At 38.1% G+C, this 23,331-nt stretch overlaps 1 protein-coding gene across 1 annotated transcript; it reads left to right on the forward strand.

Annotated features, from left to right (window-relative positions):
* The first annotated feature begins 3,354 nt into the window (after positions 1-3,354).
* LOC143884026 (uncharacterized) lies at positions 3,355-23,113 on the forward strand. The gene is made up of 9 exons (XM_077387385.1): positions 3,355-4,344; positions 5,218-5,265; positions 5,435-5,494; positions 7,375-7,461; positions 7,835-7,939; positions 8,418-8,531; positions 13,124-13,224; positions 19,723-19,834; positions 22,628-23,113. The coding sequence occupies exons 1-9, from the start codon at positions 3,532-3,534 to the stop codon at positions 22,754-22,756; spliced, it is 1,569 nt and encodes a 522-aa protein (XP_077243500.1). The 5' UTR covers positions 3,355-3,531; the 3' UTR covers positions 22,757-23,113.
* Positions 23,114-23,331: the final 218 nt, after the last annotated feature.

Consider the following 23,331-nt stretch of genomic DNA (forward strand, 5'->3'; position numbering starts at 1 on the left):
TGTGGTGATTCCCTCGTCTATATCCTAAGCGAGTTTCTTCTTGAGTTTTAGCAAAAGCCACTCTACCAGGCTGTATTGATTGGTTGAAAGTCCCGAAAGAGAACGTTGTTCTTGGGGGGGATGATACCTGTTGGTACCGGATTCAAGGGATTAGTGCACTGTTCGAGGCAAGACAACAACATTCCTTTGATGCCCCTTGAAGCATATATGCGATGGTAAATTCCTGTAACCATGTCATATTTGTTTACTTGAACAGAAAACAGAATGTAATAACAAATCTAAACAGATAAATGGTTTGGATCTTTAAACAAGTACCCTTGTGTACTTTTATCTGCTCATATTTTTATAGCTTCACATTCAATTAGCAATAGTATAGCATGTTTATTGTCCAATCAAAGCGGCAGTGGCTCATCCACATTGGGCCTAGGTTCTTATGAAACTAGATTTAGGATTCACAGGCATGTTCAAATCTGATAGATTACAAAAAGCCACCCAAGTGTGGTGGCTTTTGCGTGGACTCTGGTCTATACAGGCATAAACGCTTGTGATCGCATGAAGAAAAGAAAAGTCCAGTCCGCTTGGCAAGTTGGCATGTGCTATGCCGTCGGGAGGAGCAATTGTTGGATCATCTCTTATTTCATTGTCCTTTCTCCTATAGCCTAAGGATGGACGCGTTAAAACCTTTTGGTGTGGCATGGGTATTTCAAAAAAGCATAAAGAAGGTTTTGCTTCATTGGGTCGGTGGTCCTTTTGGCGAACCGGGGCAATCGATGTGGAAAGTAACTATTGCTTTAATATGGAATATTTGTTTGCATCCAGATGAGCCATATTTGTCTGCATCCAGGTAAGTAATGGGCTCTCTACATGGATTTGTATAGGTGTACTTAGGTTCTTTAGGTTAGGTTTCAGCTTTTTGTGTCCCTCTTTAGCTAGTAATGTGGGTTAGTAATCTTTACTAAGTTTTGGGGCTTCGAAGGTTCTGGGTAATAGGAGAAACTTTGGTGTCGGAGAGACTACCTTGGGTGTTGGAGCACAGACAGATAGCAATCCCTTGGGTTTGGTTGTGACTTGAGATTTATTGCTTGGTTGTGGGAATTGTAAGGGAGGTAGGCTATAGTTGGATATTGATAGGAGCTGTTATTGGGATAGGACATTTTAGTCACAGAGGTGGGATTGGTACGAGAAGAGGTTTCTTTTGGGAATTATCATTCGCGGGTTTTTTAAAAATTGTATCCTGGTTCAGTGAGGAAATTTTAGTATGAAGATGGTAGTAATAGCAGTAGTAGCTGTCCCATAAATTGTCTGCATCCAGATGGGCTATGTTTCGACCAATTATGGCTTGAGAGACCATGGTCTCTTGGTTAGATTGGCTCTTTCGTCTTGGATCATTCTACTCTGCTATTTAAATTGTTGGGAGGAGTGGTTATAAAAGAAGTACTGAAATCTTGGTGTCTTTTTAGTGACGGTGTTAATAGGATAAGTTGGGGATTAGTTTGTAAAGAAGGATTGGTGGAAGAGTGGGGTAATATGAAGCTCTCTTGGGTTGGTTTAGGCATATGTCTCACCATTGGCATGGTGAAGGAAGACACGTCCCAGTTATTTTGTTTCATTTTTTGCTTTAAAGTTTCCTTGTCCAGGTATGCCCTGGCCAGCTTCTCTGATACTTTGTAATACAGGATGGAACTCCTCGTACCCATTGTGACCTTAGTATCAATGAAAATATGTCAACTTTCAAAAAAAATAAAAAAAAATGGAATATTTGGAATGAGAGAAAATTCCTTATGTTTTAATATAGAATATTTGGAACGAAAGAAATAACCGGATATTTGAGTAGAAGGAAAAAAGATGGCATCACATTGCTCTTGATGTTAAACCTTCCCTAATTGCATGGACAAGACATAAGGTGGGTATAATGTATACTGTTGGGGAAATTCTTCGTAATTGGTAAGCAGTGATGAGGGAAAAGAAAACCAAAGATAAGATATCTCCCAAGTGGATGGCTCCCCCTGGTTGGTTGGGTTAAATTGAATTTTGATGCTAGCTCTATTGTGAACTCGGGTTGTGGCAGTATTGGTGGATTGATTCGTGATGCAAACGGTGTGGTCTTGATGTCTTTCTCTGGTTAGGCCGGAGTTTCTGATGCTAATGAAGCCGAAGCGAAAGTCTACTATTCTGCCTTAGATGGTATGCATTGCACAATTTGGGACGGCTCATTATTGAAGGCGATTCATCAAATGCGCTAGCCTGGGCGGCCAATAAATGTCGGGGTCCATGGAAACTTGATAATACTATTGCTGAGATTCGTGATTTGATGCGCCTATTTGATCCGCAAATTCAACATATGAGAAGATCAGCCAATGAGAAGGTGGATCGATTGGCTAAGGACAGGGTGGAATTGGATTCTAAACACCCCCAGTTAGGGTGCCAAATAACTTCTCGGCGTTGATCATCTGATGTCTGCTCTTTTTTATTTTCTTTTTACATATGGGCTCTATTTTGGGTTTTCGTTTAGGCTCTGTTTCTTTCGATGTAAAAATGGACGTAAATTTTGTTTTATGTTTCATATAACAAATTTTACGTCTATTTTTTACGTTGAAAGAAACGGGGCCTTAGCTGTAAATGGATGTTATAAGCCTTGGTAGGTCTTGTTTTAGGGATGGGGGGACACCTTGTCCCCTTGGATGTATCTTTTTTACTTATTTGGAATATAATCTGTTACTTTAAAAAAAAAAAAAGGTTAATTTTAGTACTATTTTATTTGGGAGATGCTATCCACATCCCTTTTTTTATAATGGCAATCAATGCTTTATCAACAGTTATCTTTGATTGGATGCTGAGTGCATCTTGAGAATTTGTAAGGCTTTTAAAAAGTTAATTAATATAGGGATTTCAAAGTTCTGTAGTATTTAAAGGGCTTTAAGAGCTTTTTGAGAACCGTAACATTCTTCTGACAGCCCTTTAAATACTACACGACAAACATGGGAGCGCATGTTTATCAAAACATTGGAGTGCTGAAATCATTTCCCTTAATATAATAGAAAGTAAGGAGTGAGATGCCATCCTTGAAACAAAGGAATGTGGTTATAAATTTCCTTTTTATCAGCATTATTGAGTCTTAATTATAAGAACAGTAATTTTATATAACAGATATGTAAATTTGCAATAAGCAGTTACATAATTTTACAATTACCCCCATAGCAGAAGGAATTTCACCGATGGTCCCTTGTGAATGAGGACAAAACCTGCTGAGAAGTAAACCTCGGTGGCTGCTGTCATATGCCTTCTCATATGTTGAATTTGCGGTTCAATTAGGCTAACCAAATCCCAATAATAACAGTTAATAACTTTTAATTTTGCTATTAGATATTGGGAAATTTTATATGCCCTGTGCGCGTGAAGTCCAGTATAAACGTACAGTGGGCCCACTTCATAGGATCTTAGGCCCAATGGAGTTCACGCTTATACGGCCTATAAAATCTCCCATTTCATATCTTCCCGAAAAGGAGTGAGCAGAGACGGACCGGAGTCATTATGACTCGTTTGACTCGCCTACTCGACCCAGTCAACCCGCCCTACGCGCACCGATTTGGCCTGAAATCTCCCCGGAATCTAACCGCCGTAATTTTCTCCGGCGAATCCTCTGTCCCAATTAAACCTACCACGTCACCACACACTACAAAACCCTCCTTTCCCAATCAAAACTTCACTTCTCAGACCCCAAACAATCGCCTGAAAAATCCACAATCACTCTCATCAATGGATTCATTGGAAAATACTTTCCCGGAATCTGAAATCTCCGCCCCGGAGGATTTCGTCCACGTCCAAAATCCCAGCCCTAAGGAAACAGAACAAAACGCAAATACTGAACATGAAATCTCTCAAAACCCTAACCCTAACCCTATACATTCGTCTCTACACGTCGATGGAATCGACGATTCTTCTCGAATTTTCTCTGAAAACATTGCTTCTACTGTTGATTCTGTTAGCGATGATTTCTCTGCGGCTACTGAATCCGATGGTTTTGAAAACTGTGTTCAGGAACATGAAATTTCTCAAAACCCTAACCATAATTCTATACCTTCGTCTCCACACGTTGATGGAATTGAGGATTCTTCTCGTTCTTTCTCAGAAAACATTGCTTCTGCTTCTACTGTTGATTCTGTTAGCGATGATTCGTCTGCGGTTACTGAATCTGAAGGTTTTGAAAGCTCTGTTCAGAGAGTCGAAGAGAAGAAAGTTCTTCCGGAAGAGCTCTCGAAGAGCGTTGTGTTCTTGGAGTGTGAATCTTCGGCCGAAGGCGGTTCTTGCGTTGTTTACTTAGTTGGAACTGCTCACGTTTCTCAGGTAATTAGGTTCGATTTAGTTTTGTTTCTCCTCTTTTTCAGTCAATTCTATGAAATTGCCATTGTTCTTGTTTGAAAAAAATGCATCATTCAAGATATGGATTATCATCGGAATTAAATCAGCACTCGCTTTCAGATTTTGAGACTGTAATGCATTACTTTTCTTTGAAGAATTCTGGTAATTGTTATGTTTCTGTGGATGAAGCTGTTTGATTTTACAGTCAACACGTCACTAGTATTTAGAGATCTGGTTGAAGTGAATGCATTCCGAAGGAATTCTATTCGCATTTTCTCAGAACCTTTGGGGGCCGTTTGGATACACGGATTTTAGAATCTTGGATTTCCTCAAAATCTTGGATGGGAGACATGAGAAGAAGGAGACCATCCGTCGTGTTCTGATTTCTTACCCTTCTTTCCGTCGAGAGAGAGTAGGAGATCGTCCCGTGTTTCCAGGTTTTAGAAATCTTAGGATGGGGGAGAGATTTCTAAAACCTAGATTTCTTATTTAAAGTACAGGATAATGGATTGTAAAATCCACGTATCCAAGCAGCCCTCGTACTTAACATCCAGGATAATGGATTGTAAAATCCACGTATCCTAACAGCCCCATAGTGTTTTTTGTCTCTAGTATCTCATGTTTTGAATTAGAGTTTTCTGTTTTGAATGTTTTTATGAAATTATACGAGTTTCCAATGCTCTTATCTTGTTCGGCGGAGTACCATAGCACAAGGCTTTGATCCTTCTGACCACCCAGTAGTTTCGACATACAACTTGCAATTTTGTGTTCATGGGCTCAATTCATCCTCACCCACTGAAAGAAAACACAATATCACCTAAAGAAGTTATGTGCTTATTTTTGCCTATTTGGTTGCAGGAATCCTGCATAGAAGTTCAAGCTGTCATCAGTTATTTGAAACCGCAGGTGCTTCCCTTTTGAAACTTACGAAACACTTGATTGATGGATGGATCATTTTGCAGGTTAGCTGCCTGCGTTAAAATGTTTTTCTCTGTTGCCGCTTTTTTTGCGGCATACTTCAAAGTTGGCAGTGCATCTGATATGCATTTATTAATGTCTAATTCATTGACTGTAGGTTGTTTTCTTGGAGTTGTGCTCAAGTCGAGTGGCTATTTTAACCCCACAGAATCTACAGGTACATGTATCGTGGCATATTCTTTGTTTTCACCGAGACTATACTGTTTCCTGCATTTCCATGATTTATGTCATGTCAATACTTTGCAGTTGTGCTTGTCTCACAGAGAGGAATATCTGATAAATGGATATTTCAATTGCCATTGTTTTGCATCGTGGAAAGATTAGTATCTCAGGAAAATCCTGGAATGGTATATGTTATGTAATTTCTTTGTATGGATCTGTTCACTATTTTCGTTTTATTTGTGGTATTCACTTCAGAAAAAAGTAGGAGAAAGAAGGAAATTGGGAGTGGTAGGGATGTCCGGATATTTATAAGTGAAAATTATTTTACTATGTGGTTCTTAGACATGAAAGCCCATTACTCTTGCATTTGGCAATGGTCTTATAGGATGTAAATTAGTTTTTGTAAGCCTGATCGATTAGTATGGTGTGAGCAGTTTGGTACTGATCTATTAGCCAGTTCTTGCATCTATGTTACCTGAACACAAGTGTGGGTATCGGATACTGTGAGGGTCTGGTACTGGGATTGTCAAAGTTCCAAATAGTATATAGACACGACAAGGGTCCGAAGAGTTGCATGCATAAGTAATTATAAACGATTAAAAATGGGATTAGAGATTGAAAAATCACTCTCGTAATCTCCTGTTAGTGTTGGAAGCCAAGAGCTTTCATCAATTTTCAATCTCCATTGAAGATAATTGTTAAAGAATTTAGATCAAAGTGCATATCAACATACTGAAGTATCATCAACAAACATTTTTTGTAATATTTGCTTTATAAATGCAAGAATTATATAATGCAGTTATTGGATTTAAATGATCAGAAGGGTTGTTTTTTATGTTCTTAAAGCATCGTGCTATGGAGATGTTCAATGGAATGAATTGTAGCTGACTTTCCTATTCACGTTCAGGGACTTATTTCAGGGGAAGTGCAGGCTTCTGATTCCTGAGACTTTCGTTCCTATGTTATCGGGTTCCTTGTGCAATCTTCTGGTCCATATGGAAAGAAAAAAATCAACGAATCTTCAAAGGGATACGGCTGTTATTGGAAATCAAGTTTCTGATTGCCAGTTGGGCATTAGGTAAAGAGAATTTTAGGGGGTTATCTTCAAGTCTTTTTCAAGAAATGGGGAGATAGAGGATGTGGGGAGATAGAGGATGGGGGAAAAACAATGGAAGACAGTCTCTTGGGTTCTCAAGCTACTGGTTTGGTAAAGCTCAATTTTAACGTATTTTCTTTGGGGAACCCAGGACCTGCAGGTGTGGGTGTTGTACACAGAGAGTAATTGCATTACTTTGTGGGTCTTTTCGGGACCCATTGGTAATACTGATTCCAACTTAAGCTAGGGCCGTTTTGACCTGTCTTTAGATCTTCTATTCCAGGTTCTAAGGTCACCTTGTGGTCAAAGATGAATCCCAAAGTGCAATAAACGGGGGACCGAGGGGAGTAGAGAACCTTATTGATCATCACTGCACTCTCGAACTTTTCAGGTGGAAGGGGTTTTTCTTTCTTTTATTTGTTTAAAGAGGCCAGCGACATAGCTTATTCATTGGCCAAAAATGGTATTAGTAAAGACTCATCAGTAGAGAGGCAATCTATGCCCTGCATATAACACTATTCTTGTTTCTCCTTTTTTTCCTTCAATAAAATCATAATCTTTCTACCAAGAAAAGTTCAGTTAGTACAAATTTACAATTCCTTTATGTGGTGCATCTTCATCATATATAGTTGTCAAAGTGTTACTTGAACATTTCCCTAACTGTTTTTCTTATTCATATTCCATTTCTTACATCGTGAGTGAAACATATAGATATAGTTCTAAGTGTCAACATTATTTATCTGAATTCGATACAAACTTGTCCTGTTTTTATTCAACAGGTACCGACCATGAGTGAAATGATAGATATGTGGAAGAAGAAGAAAATGAACACTTTTGGAATTCTATACAGCTGGTTTCTTGCCAAGGCATGTCCTTTATTACTTATGCACATTCATTTCTTATTGTTGTCCAACTAAATGGTACTGTTCAAATTCCAAGAGTTCATATCTTCCCAGTTTCCAGTTTCATTTAAACCTTAAGCGTTGTTAATATAGTATTATATTATATTATTTCTGGAGTTTTTATATGGTGCCCGACCGTCAAGTCCCTTGTGGGTGGTACCACCCGTGATGTTTGATCTAACAGCAGACCACTTTTTAAGAGGCTGCTGTTGGATCAAACATCAAGGGTGGTACTTTTGAAGTACCACCAACAAGGGACTTGACGGTCGGGCGCCATATAATTTCTCTTATTTCTGTGCTCTTTGTCTGATCCTTTTATTTTCATTTATTTTTTTAGGTTGCTAGTAAACTTGAAGTTCTCCCTGGTGCTGAGTTTCGTGTGGCATTTGAAGAAGCAATGAGTTATGGGGCTAAGGTTATACTGGGTGATCGTCCCGTCCAAGTAAGATTTGTCATCATTGGCTCTTCGAGCTGATTGGCTTACTCTTATATATGATTCAAAATGCAATTATAATGTACTATGAAATTTCTGAGCAGAATCGCTACCATGCCCTCGTATCCTCCTCCTTTGGTGTTTGTTACCTTTGCATTTGTAGTATATACTTATCCCAGTTACTTGCTGTAGATACATGTTTGTTACCTTTGCAGTTGTAGAATGAATGACTCCCAGCCCTATACTATCTGATTTCTGAACCTTGAATTTGGAATTATTTGGTTTCCAAAGCAAGTGTGGATCTTGAAGGGAAAATTGTGACATTTGTGATCCCGATGGATGTTCTGTTTGTTTGTCTATTTTATCCTTTATTTTCCTCGGTCTGCCTGCCAGTTAGTCAGTCTCATGTACTTATAAAGCAGAGGTGCTGTTATGATGTTATTGTAATGGGCTGTCTTATTTATGACTATCTTGTTGACTGAAATAGATCACGCTACGAAGGACATGGGGGAAAATGAAGCTGTGGCACAAGGCAAAATTCCTATATTACATACTTTTTCAAGCAATGTTTTTACCTAGCCCTGAGGATCTCAATAAAATGGTATGTGGTCTTTATCCTCATATTTTGTGTAATAATTGTTCTTATGTATCCATACCATGTCACTTGGAATTCAAAAACCCATATTATGCTGATCAATTCCGTCAACAGGCTTTGTAAGTCGTGAAGTGCTTCTTGACATTAGATGTTCGCCTACTTTTATTTTATTGATGATTTATACTAGGCTTCACAATCTCAGGTGATTTATACTGGTCTTGGAAGTAAGTGGTAACAATACGTTTATAAAACGGGTGACCTGGTTAGGTCAACATATTCCTGCCAGTATGCATCCATTCTAAAACAGACCAGCTGTGATGAACCTGAGTTGTATTCCTCAAATACCACCATGAAAACAGTCACAACAAGTTACTGAGTCATAACAGACTCAGTTGAGTGATATTAGTATTGTAGTTGGATGGGTCACACTCTGCTACTGGGATTTCAAACCTTGGTTTTATTTTTTACTCTCAAGATATTTGGTAATGGAAAGTGATTCTATGGTCGCACACACAGTGCTGGTGTTTATTTATTCGTTAATTGTCACTGCCAAAAGTAATAAATCGTGGTACTTAACCAGATTCTATATATAAAATAGAATTTGAAAAAGCAAAACATAGTTGCTCACTATGATACCCAGATACAGATACGAACACAGACACGGGAATGGACATATGTCTCAACATTTTTCAAAATGTAGGACATGGATAGGAGACAAGGCACTAGAAATATATAAATAAAATAGGGAAGTGATATATCCGCCCCTTCTGATAACTTTGGACACCCAGCAGCAGTGTATCAATGACTGCAGAGGGGCTGATGTACTTCACGTCAGAAGGATTCAATGGGGCTGATTGCCATGCGCACTGCTGCTGGGTGTCCAAATAATCAAAAGGGGTGGAATAACACTTCCCATAAAATATCATAAAACTTAACTAAATTTAACTTAGATAATGGAATTGATAATAAATTTAAAATAGCATTTGTGACCTACATACTCAAAATTATAATTCCAAATATAAGGCAATAACAAGCAAAAAACACGATATTTAATTTAAATAGAGAAAAATGTTTGAAACAAGACAATTATTTGACCAACAACAAGTGTCCATGAAGTATCCTTAAGAGTGTCCAGGTATTGTGTTGTGCCGGACGCGATACATTGGGCCTCTAGAAGTATCTGAGTATCATAGGTTACTCCTTTATATAACAACAAAAATATGTATTTCATCTAACATTGATGATAATCAGATAGTTGGAGGGGAATCTCCCTCCAACTATCTAATTGAATCCTAATAATCCTCTATAATCGATATCCTTGTAAAGGAAGGTGGGCTATGAAGCTTCACTCAAATTCATAATGGAAAGACCCTTACCCTCAACTGTGTCCTCATGCTGTCATTCCATCTGGAACAGCATAACCAAAGACAGTGTTGGTCATCATTATATAAAAATGCCTCAGTGTGTCTGGTATGGTGGATCTTTAATGGCTACTTATCTCATGATTACATTTGCAGCTATCATCAAAGCTAAGCCACAAAACAAGATGAACTCCCCGTACATCCTAGTTCCGCCCGTTGATGTGTAAACCCGAAACAACCCCATGTCTTAGTAGCGGAGATCTTCTAATCAAGGTTCTACCACCACTCCTGCTTCCGAAACTCGTCTTGCTCCTACCACTAGCTACTCAACTGTAATCCCACCAAATTCAACTTTTTTTATCTAAATACATCCCATCTTCTGAACCAGTTGCTCGATAGCTTGATTTCTATATTTTATTAATCATACTACATGTTTTCAGTTATTTCTTATTATTATATATCGAAAATTCCTTCTTGTTACGTCTGCTTTGCTTGCACACCCGAGTCATTTCACACAAAGCCTCCCATCACATCTATTGTTTTGTCCATTTATGTGTGAACCCTAAAAATCTTCATCAGTTACTAGGAATTATCTTCTACATAGGATGCTGCTCCCACTTGGAAATATCTTCCCACTGTTGCATCGAGACCTCTTCTCGCTCCTACCACTAACTGCTCCGTCCATAATTCTACTCAGGATGCCGTTAACTCAGTCGATATTGAATTATTTTGTAGTTTTAATAGTTTTGTGTCGAAATTTTCTTAGTTTTAAATACAATCACTCAGTAACTTAATATATTTTATTAAATCAAACACAAACTTAAATTCTTTGTTGTCATTTTATGCATATGCTTCCTTGTTGCTCTTGCTTCTTGAAGTATCAGATCCCACACCAAATCAGCTCCCTTTTCATATAACCAAGCCTTATGCGTAAATGCTTAGTTGAGCCAGAGATTGCTCTAAATGCAGGCTGGAAAATCGATCTCTTTAGACCTTCGAAAAATGATTGTTCTAGTCATGTTCTAAACTAAAAAAAAAATTTACCATGGAAATCCTGGATTTGATCCCTCTCCATTATCTATTTATTGGTGAGAAAAGGGCCCATTACAAGCCTCACCCTCTCAGTAACAAACCAGCATATTCCACTTGTTTCAAAAGCCGAACACCAAGTTTGTGAGATTCCAATTTTATGTATATGTTATGTACTGAAATGAAAACATTTAACAGTTGTGTCCATAGGCGCAAATGAGCTTTTCTTGTCAATTTCCCACAACTGGTGACCTTTTAACTTTCAATATTCCTTTTCCAAGTGGATGTCTCCCAAGGTCCAAATTCAGACATTGGATATATTTAAATTATTGATTGAATATTTAGTCTCATCTATCATTTTTTTTTTGAAGAAAGAAAGCAATAAAATCCATAAAATCGACTAAAACCCTAATTTCAGTTCCTATAATAAAACCCCTTAAAACCCTAATATCCTATGCCCATCTTTCTTATTTGATAAACAAAAATTCATCATTTGTCAGTAAGCCCTCTCAAGATGTTGTGTTGTCCTTTTTGCCCTTTGAATGACATTTGCTGGCCATTTAAAATAGAAAAAAGAAGAAGATGTCTTGTTGGGGTCCAACACCAAGTGAGGAACTGAGGATCATATTCTCACACACTTCAATTTGTAATATCCAGACATTAATCCATGACATTCTTATTTGATGAACATTGGACATTAGATTCAGCATTTTGTTCGTATATTTCTTTTCTAATTTCCAACAGAGGAGGAAGACGGCCATCAAATCGTGAAGTTTAATGAGTCCAGTGGAAGCGTTAAAGGAAAGGGTGTATTGATATCGCCTAATTCTGAGGAATCTGGTCACCGAGAGCCGGAGGGCTTTAATGATGTCTTAGCAATTGGAGATGTATTTGGAATCTCTTACCAAGAGGATATAGGGAAGACTAGAGAAATGTTCCTCGCAATGCAAGCTAGAGACGCAGAGGAGAAGAAAGAAAGAGCCAAGGAGGCTGAAATGGAAGCTGGAATATGAGATTAAAAAGACCCTATCTTAAGAGGTTACTATTTTGAATTGTATCAGTGAATCCTTGCTTATTGATTCCCGAAGTATCTAGTTAAGTTGATTTCATTAGCTGTGGAGCATTGTAATTGTCTACTAGCAGAGTTCTCTTACACATGGTTCTTGTGGTTGGTTCTAATTAGTAGTAGTAGGACGGAAAAGGAGATGGTTAAAGGAAGTTGGGAATTTATTTACTTAAATTATGGAACCTATGAAGCTGGCCTCAGTTCTATTGGTGGGTGCTAAGGTAATATGTTAGAAAGATGTGTAGGAGAGATCGCATGAGTAAATATTTGTCTAGGTAATATTAGATCCTACGTGGGCCAACAAAAGATTTAGAATCTCAATAGCTTGAGAGACCAATGTCTTTCGCTAGTCGAGGCAATGTTGACTGGAAGTTCTCTTTGATGTGATTAGTAAAAAATATGGTGATGTTGCTGCTAGAGAAATGTTGGGGTTTTGGGAGAATATATGAGGAAGATGAACAATGCTGGTTGTAATGTCAGCAGTGCAGGACAGGCGGTTGTGCATGGTTGGGGCAGGCTTCTTTGAATGGATGTAAGTCTCGGCCATGGTGCGGTGTATGAAGAAAGGGTCTCGACTTTTGTTGTTTTCACTTAGCCTTCCTGGTCTAGGACCTTTTTATTTGATTCTATGTAATGCTTGCTGGGACTCCTGGTCCCCAATGTAATTTTCATAGTATCAATGAAATATGTTATCTTAAAAAAAAAACATATTAAACACTCGAGAAGCAACTTTTAAATCACATGTGTGATGTGTCTCTTTAGCTTAAAGTAAAAGAACCTATTTGAAGTGCTATAAATTTGGTAGCACGTCTTTCTTAAAAGTTTTGTTATTGGTAGTAATTCTGCTGCTTTCACATTCCATGGCTCATCTTTTGCTTATTTAATTGCGGTTGTGATTTGAAAGCAGCACACAATTTTATTTTTTAATCAGTATAAGAGATTTTACTTATTACCATTAAAAAAAAAGAAAAAAAAGAAAGAGATTTTACTTATTCGACCTGTTTAAGTTCATTAGCCTTTTAGCTGAAACATCTTGCCGGTTGGAATTCTGAAGTTTTTACTTACCTGAAATAATTCTGAGATGTGATAACTTTGCTGTCTGTACATTATTATGATTCTAACGTGATTGGGCCTGTCATCAGCTGAAGGAAATGGACGATGTAGACATGTTAACTCTAGTGATTCAAGAGATGAGCAAGGAATTCCCAACTATGATGCAGACACTTCTTCATGAACGAGATTTGTTAGTATACTTATCTCTCTCATATATATTGTGGAACATCTGACTTTGATTGTGAATGCTTTGGCATTTATGCCTGAAATAGTATATATGAGCGTACTTATAAGAGAGAGACCCCCTTGGTAACCAGGTCTTAATATTTTCCATTATTTGTCCATTAAAATTCCTGTTGTCCCACATTCTGTTGGCAACTAGAACTATTCAGCTTACCTTTTTCTCTTATAGTATATTTTTTTACTCATTTCATGTATATATGTATATGTATATGTATGTATATGTAGGGTGGACTACCGGTTTAGGTGTTGCATTCGTATAAAGATAAATATGTGAGTATAAAAAACATATAAATTGCTTAGGATCAAGTTGGGCTGGTGGAGGGTTTTCATTCTAGATGTCTGATCCCCACTTCATTTTGTAGAGTGGACTATCGGTTTTATTTATCCTTATATTTTTCCCTCTATATGAAAGCTGTATTTTTATTGGAAATGTGATGAAACCCCATGCATTATCATGTTTTATATCCTTTTAAAAAAAAGGTACCCACATAGGTTAATAATACATGTTGCATAGCACTGGTCCTCGGGGAAAGACTGTCACTTTTGGACAGAAAGTGGAGAATGTTACAAAGGGACAAACAGAGGGTGGGGATTAACATATGTCAGACCCAAGATGCCAAGTTTCTATGTACTAGTCACACCCAAGTTTTGCAAACTGCTAGACAGGGAGTTGCCTTTACTGTGGATATGAGAGATCTATCTCAAGTCCCAACTCGGAAGCTGCAGGCTGATTGATTCATTTCTTTGAAGTGGGACATGAAATGCCAAGATGGATGAAAATTTTTATTCAGCCAATGAATAATCACGAGTCATCCTCAATCAGATGCCTTGAATGGCGTACCTAATTCGATAAGTTTAACCTCTACCTCATCTGCAGGAGCTTTGCTTGTTGGGCTGGCTTAGCAAGAATGACTACTACTTTGCTAGTCATTATTCCACCAACTCCTGCATACCCAACCATCCTTATTGATACATGACTTCTTTACATTGCCATCAATTTTGAATCTTGGGCTGCCAACCCCCTGAAGAGCCTAACCATGAATCACAAGGTGTCATGGGAGTGGCGTAGTTCCTACAAGAGCCAATCCAATCTTGAGATATTGCCCCTTGAAACTCCATTGGAATTAAGCTGCTAGATGGCCTTCTTACAACACTGGAAATATTTTTAGCCTTTTTTCTTTGGTAGTTCAGTGGCCTTTATTCTAATGCCATCGCTCTGCATAGCCATCCTTCTAAGAAACACCTTGCATTTCTCTCCGACCATGTGCTACAATTCATTGAGGGGAAAAAGATGTGACAAATGCATTTCATCCTTGCATTTCCAATTGGGAAACCCGATTTGCTTCAAAGCTCGGACAGAAAGTTAATAGAAGTAAAATCTATAAATATATTAAATTACTAAGGAAGAAATCAACAACCTTTTTCTTCTATAATGGCTATGAACAAAGCCGTGAGCCCTTACTACCTCTAAATAACTAACCGCAGGCATCACTGTGGAAGTGTGACATTTGATTAATCACTCACCAGTTGAGATGTTAGCATTGAATGCTAGCCACATAAGGCGCTTAGAATCAATATTTAAGGTGAAGTAATTTGGGAAATTGCTGTGAGCAACAACCCAACTTGGCTCAAACACTTGAGGTTCCCCTTAAGGTAGGCTCCTTTATGAGGGCTTGGGTCATCATTCTAAGTCGTGCAATTATTTGGACCTTCCTTTTTTTTGAGAATTAACAGTGAATTTTATTGAAATAATAAAAGGGACAAGGTGTCCCAGTGCATCAGTAAAAGGGGGAAAAACCGATATAGGCCTATTCAGAGTCTAGAGAATCTGTACAAATTACATTTGTTCCCGTTTGAAAAACCCCTTCTTTTGCCAAAACGTCCGCCGAACAATTTGCAGTTCTTCTACGATGAACTAATTGTGGACGAATGCTCCGAACAAGGTCGCGTATCTCATCAAGAATATACTGCAATCTCCATGGCCCACCTCCTTGATTACCTGCCCAAGCTATCACATTTGACGAATCACCTTCCACAATTAATGGACCTAAATTGTGACAAGTGTACCACCGGAGACCAAACAACAACCCCCTAGCCTCGGCTTCATTTGCGTCACATGTTCCTGCAGATCTGGAGTAGGACATTATCGTTCTACTAGATGAATCTCGAATCAAACCTCCAAGACCGGCCGGTCCAAGGTTGCCTAGTGAGCTTCCATCAAAATTAAGCTTTAACCACCCCTCTTCCGGAGCCACCCATGTTGGAGTAATAGCCACCCGAGGTCTTCTTTCCTTTAGAACCACCTTGCAGTTTCTCAACACCATTCCCGTGGAGTATGGAATTTTACCTTTCGTCTTCGCCCAGGATATGAGTGACAATTTTATTTCCAGAGCTAATTGCTTCCAATGTCTGCTTTTTTCAAAGAAAATTCTACTGTTCCGTTCCTTCCAGATGTACCAGATAATTGCAAAAGGTAGGGGGCTCCATACGGCTTCGCTTAAACAATCGTAAAATGCCCCTCGTCAATTGAGAATGATTTCGGATATTTGTCCCTGCATTACCCATTGAACTCCGAACGATCTAAACATTATATTCCATATTCTGCTTGCATACAAGCAATGGATGAAGAGGTGATTCACAGTTTCCTCCGCAGCCCCGCATAATGTACATTTACTTGCAAGATGAAGGCTACGCTGTTTCAACCGATCATCAGTATTTATGCAATTATGCGATACTGTCCAAGCAAACGCCGATATTCTCGGCGGAATAGGTTGACCCCATATGTTTTTACGATTTGCAACACCCCTTTTGCTCAGTGCACAGTTGATCGAAGAATGATCGAACCGTGAAGCCCCCCTCCGATTCAGGTTGCCATAAAATACAGTCTTCTGTGTTAGCTGAGAAGTAGCAACCTTCCAACATTTTGAGGAGTGCTATGTAGTTTGTAATTTCTTCATCTTTAAGGTTCCTCCTCAATTGAATATCCCACACCAATTTTCTGGCCCCACTCCTTATATTAATATTATCAGCCACGGTTGCTTGTTGATCTCGCACTAACGTAAATAAGTCCGGAAAGCAATCTTTAAGTGTTTGTTGCCCTGTCCATAGATCGAGCAAGAACCTGACGTTTGTCCCGGGCCCCACTTTAAAACGTATTAGTGGTAAGAAGAGCTCCTGAACGGAATTGATGGACCTCCAAACTCCCGACCCTTTACCGCGCGGCAGGTTTCAACAGATCCAATCACCCGAGCAATTTCCATATTTTGTACCTATGATGTTCCGCCATATAGCATTTTTCTCGGAACCGAAGTGCCATAACCATTTTCCCAAGAGCGATTTATTCCTTAATCTCAATTTCCCAATTCCTATCCCGCCATCTCTTTTTTGCCTACACACCGTTTCCCAATTAAGTAAATGTTTAAATTTTTTCCCGATTTCCATTCCTTCCCAGAGAAAATCTCTTTGCAGCTTCTCTAATCTCTTCGCCACCGGTGCTGGAATCTTAAAAAGTGACATGTAATATACCGTTCTTGGCTCATATACAAATAGATGACCCGCTATTTGTGTGGGGGATGCTAGACAGGACCTTAAAGAAGGTCTTGTCCCTACACTACAATTTGGAAGACACATTTGTGCCATGGAATGGTGTTCAAGACTTTAAGTCCAGGGGGACATTCTCAGTGGAACCTTTCTGTAACTCATATTTCTAATAACAACAGCCTCATTCTATGTAGCTGGGAACCTTTGCTCGCATTAGTTAACAGGAAAGAGGGTGGGTTGCCACCCTTTGGCATTTGGAGAGCTCAAAATCAACCCTGGCCATATTGATCATTACTAAGAGGCAAAACTTGTAAATGCGATTTCTTTATGTTTTTCTCCTTTCTTTTAGCTAACTTCAACCTCTGTAGTAAATGTCATAAAATTGTAAATAATTTTTGATTGTTAACTTGTACGATTTGTACACCCATTATGTCTCCATGACCATGTACCAAGTGACTAAATTGATAAAAGCTTGAGAGAGCAAATTTTTAATCTGGATTCTCATTGATTTTGGCATTGGACTAACTTATTTTAGTTCAGGTGAACTTGAGTAGAAAGTGAGAATCATGTGTTAATTTCATTTGGTGCTCCAGTGGTGGGGGCAATCCTTATAGTGATGGGAGATCATGGCCTCTCTTCCTGTTAGTTACCAGTCTTCAGTCTTCCTGAATACAGTTACTTCCTGAATATAGTTACAACTTGGTGTTTCCCGAAACATGAGAATATACATGTCAGATTGATGCAGGATAATACCTAATTTAGGTTAAATCCTACACTCGTAATGGGATTAAGACTTTAGGACAATTTAGGGCTTACGCAGAAAACTAAAAGAACACTTAACAATTAACCTATGGCTGAATTAACGCCTAATTAATCTATGGACAGCAGCAATAATGAGACCTAAATAGCATAAATAATTGTAAAGATCATAATTAAGCATCAACTAAACCTTATACAAATCAATCAAAGCGAAAAAGATTCGTAAAATGAATTGATAATAGAATGATTAGTCCGAAACTGGCCTACGCATGCAAAAGATGAATTGATAATAGAAGGATGAGTCCGAAACTAGGCTTGCGCATGCAACCAATTAAAAGAACTAAAATATAATATAAGACTTATCAATTAGATGTAACAAAAGCATGAGAAATTAATAATAATCAATGAAGAAAAATAAAAAAAATGTCAGCAACAGGAATTGGGTCAAAACAGTCCAGATTTAAGCCGTAGGGGTATTCTGGTAATTTTTGCAAATTTGGAAATTGAAGGAAACTGCTCCAGATCTTATGTAAGGGTGTAGGTAGGTAAAAGAAAGGTAATTTTAGGGTTGAGGTTCTGATTTGATGGTAGGTATAGGCTATGGATCTTTAAAAGGGGTTTCCGGGCTTCAAAAGGGTAAGAACTTGCAATAGGGTTCAAAAAGGGTTGAAAGTTGGAAATTGAAGGAAACTGTTCCAGATCTTATGTAAGGGTTTAGGTAGGTAAAACAAAGGTAATTCTAGGGTTTAGGTTCTGATTTGATCGTAGGTTTAGGTTATGGATCTTTAAAAGGGGTTTCCGAGCTTGAAAAGGGTAAGAACTTGCAATAGGGTTCAAAAAGGTTTGAAAGTTGAGATTCTTGTGAGTTTAGGTGAGGTTTAATCACTAAAACAATCCCTCAAAATCTTAAAACAAGATCTTGAAGAACAAGGAAGATCTATGGATTTTGGGTTTTCTAGTTTTAGGGTTCAAGAATAAAGAAAATAAAAAATCTGATTTACTAACCTTGTTTGTGCTGATTTGATTGAAGAAATATGTGAGAAGAGATGAGAGAAGATGGTTCCAAACCACAAGAAGAAGGGAGAAGAAGAAAGCCCAAATTTCTTGCTTCAAGTAAAACGTCAATTCTATTCAATATTCAAAAGTCCCTTACACTGCTTTCATAAGATGTATTTATAGGAAAAGAAACGTAGAAGATAACTTTTAAAACCTAAGCAACTAATCTCTACCATTCATCTAATCTAAAGCAAACTAAATAAAGTTAAAAACTTACCAAAAATAGTAATCCCGTAATAGACCTATACCACTTCCTAAAAACACTAGCTCATTATCCCGTAATAGCTCAAAACACTATCCCGTAATAGCTCAAAACACATCCAAATAATGTGATCTTGGGCTCATTAGATAGGTAATTGAAAAACCTTCTAATAATACCAAACAGATGAGATTTGATTCCTAAAAAGTAGGCTACAAATAAAATGACGAAAATAGAAAGTAAATAATAAAAAAAAGACGCCCATGTCTGTGGCCCATGCTAGAGTCCCCGTCACCAGTCTCGTCCACGTCTGCCCTTGTAAACCTTGAATCCACGCCCATTGTTGATGTCCCCATCATAGATGTATTATTCCAGCATGTGGATGCTGAAGGGAAACTAGCTCTACTGGTATATTTGACTATATGGATCACAATATGTAAGAGTAAAGAAATATCCACCTTTATACGGTACCAGTTTCGATGATGTATTGTATTCATGGAATGTTTTGGCTGGAAGGAAAGTGCAAGCACTGCTCCACAGCGTTCCAAATTGAACCTCTTCTGGAAGAATAAAAGAATGGAAGTTCAGAAGAGACTGTGATTTAACTGAACAAATCAAATTATTGCTAACTAATACAAGCTAGCTAACTGATTAGATTCATAGAAACCCTCTTCTAACTTTGGAAAGGTAATGTCTAGGGTGCTGTAAATTTTTTTATGTATTTCTTAGGAATTTTCTGTAGTTGAATAATAGTTTAGTCAAGAATAGATGGGAGTGCTCAGATTGAAGCCCGTTTCAGTTGATAAAGGGTGTTTCCCTAATTTTGATATTTTGGATTGGACTAGGACTTCTCTTCTTAAGTGACTTATTTTAACTCCTGTGTATATTCAGGTACATGTCATCCACATTACTAAAAGTTGCTAGTGAGCATGCTTCTGTTGTTGCTGTTGTTGGCAAGGGGCATTTATCAGGAATTAAGAAGCATTGGAAGCGGCCAGTTGAGGTCAGTACTGTTTTCTTATTTTTATCTTAGTTTCTATAGGGATCATTAATTTCTGGGGACCTTTTTGCCCGAACTGATTTGTGGCGCTGGGGTTGAGCCAGTAGCTCAGCTGGTGAAGGCTTTATATGCTTCACACTTGAGGTCGCAGGTTCAATCCCCATCTATGTACCCAAAAAGAGTGATTTGTGGTGTCCCCTATCTCTTTTAGATCTTTTTTGATCTATCACTTGAACTTTTATTGAATAATATAACTCTTTGATCTTGATAAAAGAAATAGTACTTGAAATTGCCGAAAACATCTGTATCTGCTCCAGTGCATTTCTTGTAATTGTTGTTTTGGCTCCTTCTTAGTTGAAACATCTCATGGAGTTTACAATATCAATAAATAGAGTCACAATTCTGTTCTTTCTCCCAAGTTTGACGCGTTACATTGTTAATTATCTTCTATTGATCACTCAAATTGAAATGAACATATCATGGTTGGTTGTTCTATTCGTCTAGTGACCCATCATCAGGCATCAGGTCCACGAATTAAAACCCTCAAGGAGGTCTCATACACCCCTGTTTGTTGCATAGAAGGAGATCTGCTAATTTTGGGGTGGATGCTTTGGCAAAAGAAGGCGCTCTTTTGCCATCCACTCGACTTATCTTCGACCCGCAGTTCGGGAGGGGGCTTTGATTCTTCTTTTTGTTTAATCCTTTTGTCAACTTTCGGGGGTTATTTCAATAACTCACTTTTGTAATCTGGGCACGACTTGTCCCCTTCCATTTGTAAAAGCATGGTTATTGGAATGGAATCGTCAATTTTCCAAAAAAAAAGAAAAAAAAAGCTGGGGATCAAGGGAATAGCAATAGTAACTGAAAATCAGATTAATATTACCAAAAGTAACTGAAGAAGAAGAGGAATCCACCAAATCTTCTCTTCAATCAAACTTCAAAAGTTTTGAAGTCTTCAACTTCCATTATTTCAATATTCAAGGGTTCCAACTCCTCACCCCCTTCTTCTCATGTTTATAGTAGAGAGGGCTTACAGTGGTAAAGAGAAAAGAAATAACTCCTAATGCTAAGTTCTAACCATGGGAAATGAAAAAAAACATTTTTCAAAGCATAATAAAAGCTAATCCCTAAAACCCAAGGCAGACTGGACTCATGGGAGACCATAATGTGAAGAAAAAGAGGAAGGAAGATGGATGGCACCCCTTTTTGGTTGGACTTCCATAGTGAAATCCCAAAATTCCCTTCCCTTTTTCAATTCACTCATCCTTTGTGATATTCCAAAATTATCTGTTGTTCTTTGCCTTAATTGCAGCACCTATCCTTCTTTGTCTTCTTCCTTTTATGCCCCATGATTTTTATAGAAATTGAGCTATTTGATAGTGCTTGAATCCTCCTGAAGGTACCCTTTACTTTGGTTTCAACAGGTGCATTTCATTGCACACCCAAATTATGATAACCTAATAAAAAATAGGATCCAAATCAATATTAATTCCAAATTGAACTTCATGCTAAAAACCTCTTGGTCACGCCAAATTGAATCGATAAAATCACTTGAAAATCCCTATTGAATTCAAAAGGGGTGGGAACCGTTTTATTTTCGATTTTCATTCTCTAATCACATCGTGCTGGATAATCTTTCCCTTCATACAAAAGGAACTCCACGCCCTCTACCCATCATTTTCTGACCTTGCAGAGAGACTCCAGCATTCCTCTCTTTATAAATGATGGTCTCATTTACGTTGCAGATGGACGGTGACACCAATAGGTAGAAGGTTGAAGGCAATGCTGGGGCTCATGATAGGATGTGATTGTGTATTTAACTATTTATTTCTAATGTGAAGGAGCCAAGCAGACACGCATTGTGATAAAATTACACCACAATTTTTTTTGATAAGATAAAATTACACCACAATATACTTAAAAAAACCACTGATGGCTCACTGCAATCTCAATCGTTATACAATTATTTGTGGTTGTGCAAGGAAATGGTATGTAATTTTACACATTTTTCTATCGTGCTTCTGTCTTGCGTGCCTCAATAGATTACATCTAGATTTCTTCTAAAGTAACAGAGATGGAATTACATCTGTGGGTATTCTGAGATTTGATTTTCTCAGTGTTGATTTTCTTTCCATTGATCAAAAGAGAAAATGGAGAGGAAGAAGACCTTAGAGAGTAAGTGTCTACAGAAGTTCAAACTGGATGTTTTTTGAAGCTACAATGGTGCTCTTCCTTGTTAATTTTCTCCCCTCTCCTATCCTTTCTGAATTGATAACAATTTTCTATCAACATGGGTTGGCAGTGCACGTCGGCTAGCATCGTGGGTTTGCTCCCCATAGACGTGAGTTCGAGCCCTCGGAGTTGCCCGATCTATGTGGTCTACGGGTGATTGCGTGCATCCACAGGGATTAATCCTGCCCTAAAATGAAGTGGGGATACCTTATGTCATAAAAAAAATTAAATAAAAATCTATCAACATGAATGAGAAGCTACAGAAGCGAACATGAACAGCTACTTTAACACCACAAACTAAAACAAACTATACCAATTGAAAGGTTAATGAAAACCAATGGCGATTCCGCCCCTGGGAACACCCGCTTCCAGTTATGCAGTCTGTTTCCAAATTCACCTCCTTGATAATCTTTGTATTGAGCTTGCCTTTAGAACTTTATTGAGTTAAACAGGATACAAGTCACAAAGGGTGCTTTCAGTGCTTTGGAGGGAAGAACATAAACATTTCCTTCTATCCTATTTATGTTGTTTTATTATCTGAAGTTTTTGTTCCATGTATTGCAGGTAAAGGATCTACTGGAACTTCCTGCGGGAAACTCAGGGTTGTCTGCCATGAAGATCCTGGCCTCTGTTGGTGTTGCAGCCACTGGGGTGGCCATCATTTCGGGCATTTATCTTGCTGGAAAGAGGTAACAAGTGGAACCTATGATTTCAAGCTTTTAATTTTATAGTGATAAACAGAGAAGCTAAGTGTTCAATTTTTAAAAGTGCTATGTTTGAGGAAAGGGAAGTATCACAATCCTTTTTTAACTCTAAAATTACTGTTACTAGTGTTTATTATCATTGTTATATCTAAATAAACATTCGATGCAAAAAAAAAAAGAAAAAAAAAAGATACTCCTGCATAAAGAAACCCAAAAGGTACACCAAAAAGGGATGCACCAGCTATCCTTAGTAGTGCAGTTCTTATTCACTACATTATGGTGCAATTCCCATGTACTGGACTGTAAAGCAATGGTTAATAATCGATTTTTGGCAATACTTTTTTTAGATGGATTGATTGGTGAGACTTTTGCTGTTGAATGTTAACTGATGTCTTTTCACGGAACATATATTTGGAGCCACTTGATAGAACAGCTTTGTATTCAATCACAACCCAACATTTTCATCACTCCTATGATCTGCTTGGTTTGTGCCACCAAGTAGATGGTCTTTATCACCGATTAAATCCGTCCATGTTGACAATACATGGGAATATATTCTGTGTA

Source organism: Tasmannia lanceolata, unplaced genomic scaffold (genome assembly GCF_043159265.1).
Source record: "Tasmannia lanceolata isolate RefF3 unplaced genomic scaffold, GAP_Taslan_0.1 ptg000008l, whole genome shotgun sequence".
NCBI classification, from domain to species: domain Eukaryota; kingdom Viridiplantae; phylum Streptophyta; class Magnoliopsida; order Canellales; family Winteraceae; genus Tasmannia; species Tasmannia lanceolata.

Bases quoted from the DNA above. Each gene is read 5' to 3' on its own strand.
- LOC143884026 (XM_077387385.1), top strand. From the start codon at position 3,532: ATGACTCGTTTGACTCGCCTACTCGACCCAGTCAACCCGCCCTACGCG. The intron at 7,462-7,834 runs GCATGTCCTTTA...TTATTTTTTTAG, and splicing joins ACAGCTGGTTTCTTGCCAAG to GTTGCTAGTAAACTTGAAGT. The intron at 7,940-8,417 runs GTAAGATTTGTC...TGACTGAAATAG, and splicing joins TGGGTGATCGTCCCGTCCAA to ATCACGCTACGAAGGACATG.